An 11,961-nucleotide genomic window follows, 5' to 3' on the forward strand; every position below is an offset into this window, starting at 1 on the left:
ATTTGGAAACTTAAAATAGTTTTTAAATTTTATTTTCTCTTTGATTCGACTAAAAATGAAAAAATTAAAAATGTAGTTTTCAAATTATTCATTTTTTCTATTAAAAATAGAAATTTTATTTTTTTTAGTTTGAGAAAAAATTTTTTGAAAGGAAAAAAGAATTTTTCTTCTTTTTCTTAAAAATGTAGTTTTCAAATTATTAAAATTAATTAAGATTATTAAAATCGTCGATTCGACTAAAAATGGAAAATTAAAAATGTAATTTTCAAATTATTCATTTTTTCTATTAAAAATAGAAATTTTATTTTTTTTAGTTTGAGAAAAAAATTTTTTGAAAGGAAAAAAGAATTTTTGCTTTTTACACATTTGTGTGAGATTTATGTGCAATATATAATATTATAGTTTAATTATAGAAAATCTAAAATATATATGTACAGAATTATAAAATATAAGTAATATAAATAATATCTAGATTATTATAACTATATATATATATGGATACTTAATTTTCCAATTAATCGCGAAAATGATTTCATAACATAAAATAAAAAAAAAAGCAAGCGCATTAAATAAATTGCGAATTTGCCGCTTTTATTCAATTCTATAACTTGCAGCCATTAACAGAAAAAAAAGAATTTAAATTATTAAACAGTAACCGCATTTTTATTGTAATTATAATCTTTTTTTTAATTTTGTATCTTCCGCAATTTTTTTATTTTTTTTTTAATTTTAATCAAAAGAAAATTCTATTTAAAAAAAAAAAACAGAGAATAATTGTACAGTGTATTTTTTAGATTATTAATTTGTAATCGTCAATTATGGATGTGACAATAAAAAAAAAATATCTTTCAGAATTATTTGTCTGGAAATTATTTTTCCATTATAATATAATGGATAATAATAATAATAATAATAATAATAATAATAATAATTATAATAATTATAATTTGATTTCTTGTTTTTTTAAAACTTCTAGTGACCTTTTTAAGGAAAATAAAAGAAATATAATTATTTATTTAAAAAAATCTTCAAAAAATTTCCTCATTTACACAGAATCCACAAGGAAAGCGTTGATTTTCATTTTATCAGCTCGATTGTATAAATATGAGCGATGAAAAATTGCATCTGCAGTCTTTACAAAAATTTCTCTCATCGAAAGTGGCAAAACAATTTTTTTTTTTTCTCTTCATCATGGATAACATGACATTTGTAAATTATAAATCTAATCAATAAATAATTATTATTTATTTTTTCTTATTTTTTAAAATTTATTACTATTATTTTCAATTTTTTCACAATAATATTTATTAATAATAATAATTACTACAATTATATAAATAATTATAATTATCATAATTATAATTCATAATTATCATAATTTTTTGTTAATTAACAGGGCAATCAAAAATTTAAAATTGAAAATGGAATTTTAAAAGGACAGGAAGTATCAGTTGACGTTGGTGACGCCGATGTTGGAAAAGAAGTGTTACAAACTCTAATTAATAATCCCGATTTTGTGTGTCTGGTAATATTATTTAATTAATTATTATAATTAAATTAAGATTTAAAAAGAAAAATCGCTAAAATTATCAACTATTTTTTTTTTTTTGAAAGATTCATAATTAATTTAATGCAATCTTCTTTATTTCTTTATTTCCATTATTTAAATTTAATTTAATATTTGCAAAAATTTCTATTATTTTTAATGATTTTTGTAAATATTTTTCGAAAATTCAATTATCTGGAAGCATTTTCGAATTAAAAACTTTTGGAATTCAATTCTTTTTTTTTATGTGATTTCTGATAAATTCTTAATCAATAGAAATCTTTAAAAATTTCTCTTATTATAATTATTGTTTCAAATTTAACACAAACTTTTGAAATTCAATTATTTTTAAAATTTTCAATTTAAAAGCTTCAAAAATTTCATTATTTCTAAAATGTTACATCTAATATTTTTTTAAATTTAATAATTTCAATTATATAATTCTACTGAAATTAAATTATTTTTAATGATTTTTATAATATTCTTTGAAAATTCAACTATCTGAAACCATTTTTCAGTTAAAAAAATTTTATAGTTTTTCAATTTTTGTCTGTAATTACAATTCTAATAAATTCTTCAATTATTTTCAAAAAATTCAATAAAAATTCAATTATTTTCAAAATTATTAATTCAAAATCAATTAAAATTTAATTATTTTCCAAAATTTCAATTGAATTTCAATTATTTTCAAAGTTTTTAATTTAAAATGATTAAAATTTAATTATTTTCCAAAATTTCTATTCAAAATTAATTAACCAAATTTTCAATCAAAAATGAACTTAAATTAAATTATTATCCAATTTCAATTAAAATTCAATTATTTTCAAAATTTTTAATTTAAAATCAACTAAAATTCAATTATTTTCCAAAATTACAATTTAAAATAAATTAAAAATCAATTATTTTCCAAAATTTCAATTCAATATCGATTGAAATTCAATTATTTTCAAAGTTTTTAATTTAAAATCAACTAAAATTCAATTATTTTCCAAAATTACAATTCAAAATAAATTTAAAAATCAATTATTTTCCAAAATTTCAATTCAATATCAATTGAAATTCAATTATTTTCAAAAAATTCAATAGAAATTCAATTATTTTCAAAATTATTAATTCAAAACCAATTAAAATTTAATTATTTTCCCAAATTTCAATTGAATTTCAATTATTTTCAAAGTTTTTAATTTAAAAACAACTAAAATTCAATTATTTTCAAAAAATACAATAGAAATTCAATTATTTTCAAAATTATTAATTCAAAATCAATTAAAATTTAATTATTTTCCAAAATTTCTATTTAAAATTAATTATCCAAATTTTCAATCAAAAATGAACTTAAATTAAATTATTATCCAATTTCAATTAAAATTCAATTATTTTCAAAGTTTTTAATTTAAAAACAACTAAAATTCAATTATTTTCAAAAAATACAATAGAAATTCAATTATTTTCAAAATTATTAATTCAAAATCAATTAAAATTTAATTATTTTCCAAAATTTCTATTCAAAATTAATTATCCAAATTTTCAATCAAAAATGAACTTAAATTAAATTATTATCCAATTTCAATTAAAATTCAATTATTTTCAAAGTTTTTAATTTAAAAACAACTAAAATTCAATTATTTTCCAAAATTACAATTCAATATCAATAATTGAAATTCAATTATTTTCAAAAATTTTAATTTAAAATCAATTATAATTTGAAATCCAACTATTTTGAAAATTTCAATTTAAAAGCTTCTAAAATTTAATTATTTCTAAAATTTTCCGTCTAAAATTTTTTTTTGAAATTTAATAATTTAATTATTATATATAAGTTAATTATTACAATTAAATTAAGATTAAAAAGAAAAATCGCTAAAATTATCAACTATTTTTTTTTTTTTGAAAGATTCATAATTAATTTAATTTCGAAAGGAAAGTTTGTTTTATTTTTTTTAATTTTACAAATTTTATTCTATTATTTTTTCTCTTTACAGATAGATGCAGTCACAGGTGAAGAGTGCACTTTCAAAAGAATGGCAGACGAAAGTGTTAAATGCGCGTTATGGTTGAGAAAAGAAGGAATGAAACTTGGCGATGCAGTTTGTGTTTTTACTCATAATCATTTAAACACTTATATTCCCTGCCTTGCAACATTATTTAATAGAGGAATTTTATGTCCCTCATTTTCTGGACACACTATTGGTAAATATATTTCGAAAAAGAAAAAAAAACCCATTAAAATATTTTTTTTTTCAATTTGAAAAAAAAATATTAATTTAATTAATATAATTAATTAATTTAATTTTGAATTTAAATAATTATAAATAATTTTTTCCTTTTTTTTTTTTTTTTGCAGAAAATTTGCAATATATTTTGGAATTAATAAAACCAAAATTCATTTTTGCCAATGAAAGAGAGGCAATTTTAATTGATAAAATTGTAAATGATAAAAAATGGAATATAAAAATTGTGACATTTGAAAAAATTGAAAAATTCATTACAATTGAAGAAATTTGTGATGAGAAATTAATTAATACATGTGAAATTAATGAATTTTCATGTATTAAACCAAATAGTTCGGATGATAGTTGTTTTTTAATTTTTACATCTGGCTCATCGGGTGAACCAAAGCCAACATTACATTTATATCGTTCAGTTATGAATACAATGTTAACGTGTTTGAAAATAAAAAATTCTGAACGCAATATATCATTAAATAGTTCACCACTTGGTTGGGTAACGGGTACTGTTAATACAATTCTCGATCCATTGTCATTTTCAAAAAAAATTATTATTCACGAAAAAGGACATGAACCAGAGGAAATTTTTAAATTCATCGAAAAATACAAGGTTTTTTCTAAATTCAATTAAATTAAATTCATAATTTCAATTAAATTCAATAAAATTAGCAATTTTTTTTTTTCTAATTAAATTAAAAAGTAAATTCAATTATATATATAGAATTAAATTGAAAATAAATTCAAAATTTAAATTATTTTATATATAGAATTAAATTGAAAATAAATTCAAAATTTAAATTATTTTATATATAGAATTAAATTGAAAATAAATTAAAATTAAATTGAAGTTAATTAAATAAAAAATAGAATTTTTTTCCTTAATTTCCAAAAAAAAAAATATATATTTTTGTAATTATTGTTAGGTTTATTAGTAAAAAAAAAAAAAAAATGTAATAATTCTCTTAATTAAATATTTGCAGGTGACAAATTTAGTTTTAGGCTTAGATATGATTTATAAATGTTACAAAGTAAAAAATTGGAGGGATTATGATTTATCGTCAATTAAACGAATGTCGATTGGCGGAACGAAATTAAATACAAAAGTAATTGAATTTTTTCAAGAAATTTTTCCAAACGGCAATATACAATTTGGATATGGTAATTATTTATCAAAAATAGCGAATTTATTTATTTATATTATTATTATTAAAAATTAATAATTAAATTTCATAATTACTAATAAAATTCTTTTTTTATTATAAATTTTTTAAAAACCAATTAAATAAGACGAAATAAATTATCAATAAATGCTAATTAAAAATTAAAAAATAATAATTAATAAAATGGAAATTAGTAAAATAATAATAAAATAATAATTAATAAAATGGAAATTAGTAAAATAATAATAAAATAGTAATTAATAAAATGGAAATTAGTAAAATAATAATAAAATAGTAATTAATAAAATAATAATAAATAATAACTAATAAAATAGGAATTAATAAAATAATAATAAATAATAACTAATAAAATAGAAATTAATAAAATAATAATAAATAATTTTTTAAAATACATGATTTTTTAAAAAGCAAACATTTTCCTTTGTTTCCTTTTTGGGAAAAATTAAAAAATTTAGGTTCAACTGAATTGCTATTAATTGCATTTAAAACTCTGATAAATAAAGAAAATTTGGAAACATGTGGTTTTATAATTCCCGGTGTACAAGTGAAAGTAATAAATCCTCAAAATGGAAATATTTTACAACCAAATGAAACTGGTGAATTATGTTTTAAAACACCATTTATGATGAAAGAATATTATAATAATCCTGAGGCAACAAAAATTGCAATTGACGACGAAGGTGAGTTAATTAATTATAAATTAATTTAATTTTCCATCACATAAAAAAAATATTGAGAGACTAGAATTTGTTTTTTTTTTTTTTTTTTTGGGAATTAGAAATAAAATTCTTTTGTAAATTTTTATAAATTAACTGCGCATAAAAAATAGTATTAAAAATAGTATTTGCAATTAATTAATTAATTAAATTAGGTTGGTATCATTCAAAAGATTTGGGTTACTTTGATGAAAATGGATACGGCTATATTGCTGGTAGAAAAACAAATTTATCAATAATCGATGAAAATAATTCAATTCATTGGGAAATTGAACGTATTTTATTATTAAATGCAAGTGTCGTTGAAGTTGCAACAATTTCAAATTCAAAATGTAAAAATTTAAAAATTTTCGCTTTTGTCACAATTGTACCAGGTTCTAAGGTGATAACTATTATTTTATTTTTATTTTACATCAATTAAAATAAAAAAAATATTATCTAATTATTAGAAATAAAATTCTATACATAAAATTATAATTATTACAATGAATAATTCTAATTAATATTAATTATTTATTATTTATTTCAAATTCATACTATGAAATTTTTTTTTTTTTTTTTTTTAATTTTTTATTGTCAATTGTACCAAAATTTTACCCTTTATAAGAATAAAAAAAATGTTAAAAACTAAAAAATATTAAATAGAATTATTTATTGTAATTATAAATTTTTGTAACTACTAAATATATGAAAATTAATGATTCAGGTAACGGAAAAGGAATTATCGGATATGATAAAATTTCTCGGCATAAAGAAACTTGAGGTAACTGTAAAAGTTTTAGAATCCCTGCCACTTACATATAATGGAAAAATAAAAATGGAAATTTTGAGGAAAATGACTGAAAGCATGTGAAATTATTTTTCAAAGTATTAAATTTGAAAAAAAAGTATTAAAATAGTTAAAAAGAAAAATAGAAACATTACAAAATAATAGAAAATTTGTCAAATAAAAAATACATAACAAAATTAATTCAAAAAATTAATTCCTTTTAATTAAATTCCTTAAATTAAATTTTATAAAAAACAGAAATAAATTTAGTTCCTTTAATTTTTTTTTTGAGAAAATGATAAAAGAAATTGTAAATTTTTTACGTTCAGTTAAAGATAATATTCTGTTAATTAAATATTTATTTATGTTATTTTTCTCTTGAAGGTAAAAAAAAACTTTTATTTAAATTGTTTGTATTTTTTTGTTATTGCTGTGTGATTTTTTTTTCCAAAAGCGATTTTTTTGTACTGTATTATAAAAAAAAAAAAGTATCAAAAAGAATAAACTATACTTACATTAAAAATAAATAATTTATAATAATAAACAATTTTTTCATAAAATATTTTTAATATCTTCAATATTATTATAAATTTATTATTATAAATAAAATAATAGTAAATTTATTATTGTAAATAAAATAATAGTAAATTTATTATTGTAAATAAAATAATAGCAAATTTATTATTGTAAATAAAATAATAGCATGAAACTGTTTTTTTGCGCTTTTTTTTAAATAAAAATAATAACTACATTAAAAAAATTGTTCATTTGTGTTTTATTTTATTTTATTTTTTTTTTTTTACTTATAAACTTCAAAATGACTCTTCATTTTACACGAGTGAATAGTATACAATTCGATATAGTACAAAAAAAAATTATTAATCGGCAATGTAGAACATATTAACATTTAAAAAAAAAGAGAAACATAAATAGATTAACATTAAAGTGCTTTCGGCTTTGCGGATTTGATTTTCTTTAATTTTTTCAGACCATTTATATTACTCTTTAAAAGATTCCAGTAAGCCTGCTGGAATTTATTTACGTCCTTTGGATGAATCTATAATTAAGATAATTAAACATTTTTATTTTCAAATTTATTAAACAAAATTTTACGAAATTTATTTTCGGAAATTAAAATTTACTTTGAATAGTTTTTAACTTTCTTTTTCTTCTATTTTTTTACATGTAAATTTTTATTAAATATCAGTTTAAAATTATAATTATGCAATAACAATAATTATATAATAATAATAACTATAATTATATTATAATTAATAAAATATTATTATTTTAAACAATTTGCAATTATTTTTTTAATTTATAAACAATTTTTCGTGAATTTACAAAATAAATAAATATTTATTTTATTTATTATAAATAAATATTAAAAGTAAAAAAAAAATTGTAGACTTTTCAAAAATGTGTTTTTAACGACAAATTTTTGAATGAATTAAAATTTGAATATAAGAAAAAAATTTATTTTTCCATATATAAATAAAATATTTTCTTGAATATTTTTTATATTACTATTTTATTTTTATTTCTTTTATAATTTTTTCTTTTTTTTAAATTTAACAAAAATATTTTGTAAAAAATATATGTTAAATATTATTTAGTATAATTTTTTGTTTAAAATAAATTGAATAATTTTCCTTTTTCTCTATTTAAATAAAAAGTAAAATTAACTTACGACTGTTGAGATTTTTTTCGAGCAATTTTTTTTTAATATTTTTTTTATTTCTTAAATTTAGCAAAAATATTTTGTAAAAAATATCTGTTAAATATTATTTAGTATAATTTTTTGTTTAAAATAAATTGAATAATTCTCCTTTTTCTCTATTTAAATAAAAAGTAAAATTAACTTACGACTGTTGAGATTTTTTTCGAGCTCAATGAAGCACGAACTAAACAAAGATATTCACTAGGAACAGGTAAAGGCGGTTTACTTTTCCTTGGAACTGGCTTATTATGTCCATTAACTAAAAAAATTTTTTTTTTTTTTATTAAAAAATTAAAATTTCTATTCAATTTAATTTATTCTGCTATATAAAAATTATATTTTTGTTGTAGCAAATTTCCGCTATTTATATAAAAAAAACATTAACAAAATTGAAATTAATTAATTTTAATAATTAATATTAATTAATAATTTAATAATTTCAATAACTGAAAAAAAATATTAGCCTACATTACAATAATAGATGAAAAAAATATCTATTATAATTAAAATAATAAATTAATTATTGATTATCAATTTTTAAAAAATATTTTAACAATATTTTACACTCCATTATTTAAAATTTTATTATTACTTCGGAAAAAAAGAATACTTAACCTCAAAAAAAAAAAAAAATTAAATATTACGTAGAGAAAAAAATGTTTTATCTGTGGCTTTATGGAAAAAAAAAAAAAACTTTGGAATTTTTTTTGTACAAGTCATCATATGATCATTTTGACAGAAAGTTAAAAAAAAATTGACGAATTAAAGGGAAATTTTTTTTTTTCTTTTAAATAAAATGAAAGTTAAAATAAAATAAAACAGAGGGAAATTTAAAGTTTAGTCAATAAAATATAATAATAATATTATTTACTTACACCTTTTGATGGTTAATGAGACTGCACCAGAAACTCGTGATTTTTCAAACAAACGTGTGAGTTCGGCTAAAAACTAAAAATTAAATTCAAATTAGTAATGAGTCACATTTTTTTTTTCTTAAATTTAATAATTTATTTTTCTCTCTCTATCTCAATATTTACCGTATCATTTTCTAATAAAACCATTACGACGGTAGCATATGCCTTTTTTTTTGGAGCAATAATGTCAAACTTCAATTTTTGACAGATTTTTTTGAGGTTAGAACATGCCACGGACTGAAACACCAGGGCTGTATAGATTAATACACAGAACCTTAGGGCTCATAATTATTATTATTTTTTTTTCCCCCATTTACTGTATTTCCTATTTACTAAATTATTAATATTCAATTTAAAGAGAAATAAATAAAAAAGAAAAACCTTTTTCAAAGAGAAAAAAACAATTGACAAAATTATATTTAAAAAAATGTTTTTCCCGCGGAAAATGATATGCAATGAAAGGCATTATGATTGGTGGAAGTAAAGAAATCGAGATCTGTGATTGAAGGAGAAGAGAATGGTGTGTCAAATTCGAAAAAAAGAAAATTTAATTAAAATTTAATTTTGAAACAATAATTATTATTTTGCAAAATAAATAAAATTTGAAAAAAAAATTGAAATAGATATTAATTCTAAATATTTTTCCAAAAGCTTTTTTTTGTAATGATGATACGCACCTTTCTCTTTCTCTCTCTCTCTCTTTCTTTCGATTAAAAAACATTTTCAAAAAGTTTATATTAGAAAATTTGTTGCTTTGAAAAAAAAGAAAATTCTTTCTTTTCATCATTCACGATAACGAATTAAATTCTATTTTAATTTTTTCCCCATGTAAATTTTGATTTTGATGAAAAACGGTAAAAGTGACGTGTAAGAAAAAGTGCGCAAACACGAACACAAATGGTTAATACAAATTTCATAATTTTGTAAAAAAAAAGTACCGCAAAATTGGAATTAAATTTGGTAATTATAATGATTATTATTTAAAATTATCTTAATATTTTTAAAATATTCTTTTTTCACTATTCAATTTTCAATTAAAAATTGCTCACGTATTGTTTTACAATGAACATAACCTCTCTTCAATTTTTATATTATTATCACAAAATTATAACGAGTAATAATTTTATTTAACATATATTAATTTATTGTTGAATTAACATTTTTTCTTTTGTTAATTAATTTTTTTCATTATTTATATGTTACATTTTGGTAAAATAAAAATTGTTTCGTATTTCCTAACCTCAAAATTTTGCAATATTTTTTTTTATTTTATTATCACAAATTATAACGAGTATTAATTTATTTAACATATATTAATTTATTGTTGAATTAACATTTTTCTTTTGTTAATTAATTTTTTTCATTATTTATATGTTACATTTTGGTAAAATAAAAATTGTTTCGTATTTCCTAACCTCAAAATTTTGCGTATATTTTTTTTTATTTAGCGAAATAAATAAAATAGTAAAAGTATTAAGGGATTAAAATTTTTTTTATTACAAAATTTGTTATTACTTTTTTTTCTATAAAATAATATTTTCATTGTAAAGAAAAAAAAAATATTTGGAAAATTTGTTTTTCGTTTTTTAATTGATTTTTTTCGAAACGAATTTTTTTGTAAAAATAAAAAATTTTCTTTTAGATTAAAGAATAAAACAAAAAAAAAAAAAAAATGTCAACAACACTTTCGAATGAAGCGCAAATGCGTTATATTATCGAATGGTTTCAAGAATGGTCGGAAATGCAACGCGCCGATTTTCTTGGCATTTTTCTTGAACGTTGTACACCACCTGGTCTTGTTAATGGTCTACTCTCAGGAATTGAGGGACTATGCAGTAAAGATGACATCGATCGACCGCCAAGTTTATTTCAATGTCGCATTAAATTATTTCGCGAATGGAGTCAAAATTGGACGCAACAAGAAAAAGAATCGCTCACTGTATCAATAAAAAATATTGATTCAAAATTTGCCGAACAATACGATCAAAGATTATCAGAAGCCACTAATAATGATGGTGAAGAATAATTTAAATACAAAGAAAATTAATTGCCAAAAAAAAAAAACAGAAAAAAAATTACTTATACGAAAATATAAGTAAGAGATAAAAAAAAAGAAACTACATACAAATTTTTTTGTATTGTTTTTTTTTTTTTGGAAAAATTTCGAAGAAGACTGGATTTATTGCTCCGTATAATTTTATATATATTATTATTATATATATATATATATAGTTTATAAATAAGGAAAATAATTGCGAAAAATTTTTTTTTTAAATATTTCACTGGAAAATTTAATGATTAAATTTATTTAGAATTTTTATATTATTTAGAGTAGAGAAAAAAAATATTGTGATAGCAAAAAAAATTTTTACACTTTTTTATAACAAAAAAAAATAGAATTCACATGGACTGTGACGAAACATTCCAATTATTGAATATTATATTCAATTACCAATAGAAAAAAAATTAAAATAATTCACTTTTAGTTGAATTATATTTAATCGAATATTTCGAATTATTTTAATTATTTCAACATTTTTAAAAATTAAAGTCAAATTTTTTTTCAATTTCTTTTATTTTTAATATTTATGTAATTTTATATAATTTTTTTTTTTAATTTTTCATACGTCTTATTTTATAATATTCTATTTAATTTATTGAAAATTCGTCGAACACTTTTTTTTTTCTCAAAATGAATCTTTCCTCACTGGAAAAATAAATACAATTTTAAAGAAGGAAAAGAATAAAACAAAAAAGAAAACTGTTCTTTTAAAATTTTATTTAAAAAGAAAATTTGTATCTATACAATTATATTATAATAAATAATAATAAATAAAATTATTGTTTTAAAGTAAAAATACAAAAATGTTTAAATATGATTATTTTC

At 17.9% G+C, this 11,961-nt stretch overlaps 3 protein-coding genes across 4 annotated transcripts; 2 read left to right on the forward strand and 1 right to left on the reverse strand.

The window, feature by feature from the left end:
* The first annotated feature begins 1,143 nt into the window (after nucleotides 1-1,143).
* LOC127281378 (luciferin 4-monooxygenase-like) lies at nucleotides 1,144-6,617 on the forward strand. Of its 2 annotated transcripts, XM_051305067.1 has the most exons (8): nucleotides 1,144-1,209; nucleotides 1,397-1,525; nucleotides 3,529-3,736; nucleotides 3,891-4,384; nucleotides 4,755-4,932; nucleotides 5,411-5,635; nucleotides 5,827-6,053; nucleotides 6,378-6,617. In XM_051305067.1, exons 1-8 carry the CDS (start codon nucleotides 1,192-1,194, stop codon nucleotides 6,522-6,524), a joined length of 1,626 nt encoding a protein of 541 aa, XP_051161024.1. In that variant the 5' UTR covers nucleotides 1,144-1,191; the 3' UTR covers nucleotides 6,525-6,617. The 2 variants fall into 2 exon arrangements, with proteins under 2 accessions (XP_051161024.1, XP_051161025.1); XM_051305068.1 differs by lacking the exon at nucleotides 5,827-6,053 and having other exon boundaries at nucleotides 6,378-6,552.
* Nucleotides 6,618-7,196: 579 nt separating this feature from the next.
* Nucleotides 7,197-9,323, reverse strand: LOC127281399 (signal recognition particle 14 kDa protein). The gene is made up of 4 exons (XM_051305097.1): nucleotides 9,198-9,323; nucleotides 9,036-9,108; nucleotides 8,307-8,419; nucleotides 7,197-7,497 (listed from the first exon to the last, which is right to left on the reverse strand). The coding sequence occupies exons 1-4, from the start codon at nucleotides 9,219-9,221 to the stop codon at nucleotides 7,381-7,383; spliced, it is 327 nt and encodes a 108-aa protein (XP_051161054.1). The 5' UTR covers nucleotides 9,222-9,323; the 3' UTR covers nucleotides 7,197-7,380.
* A 440-nt stretch (nucleotides 9,324-9,763) lies between these two features.
* Nucleotides 9,764-11,391, forward strand: LOC127281398 (uncharacterized protein C14orf119). Its single transcript, XM_051305096.1, has 2 exons — nucleotides 9,764-10,034; nucleotides 10,717-11,391. Exon 2 carries the CDS (start codon nucleotides 10,747-10,749, stop codon nucleotides 11,098-11,100), a length of 354 nt encoding a protein of 117 aa, XP_051161053.1. The 5' UTR covers nucleotides 9,764-10,034; nucleotides 10,717-10,746; the 3' UTR covers nucleotides 11,101-11,391.
* Nucleotides 11,392-11,961: the final 570 nt, after the last annotated feature.

The sequence above is a fragment of the Leptopilina boulardi genome, unplaced genomic scaffold (genome assembly GCF_019393585.1).
Source record: "Leptopilina boulardi isolate dan_hultmark-lab unplaced genomic scaffold, ZJU_Lbou_2.1 LbouV2_266, whole genome shotgun sequence".
Classification (NCBI taxonomy): Eukaryota; Metazoa; Arthropoda; class Insecta; order Hymenoptera; family Figitidae; genus Leptopilina; species Leptopilina boulardi.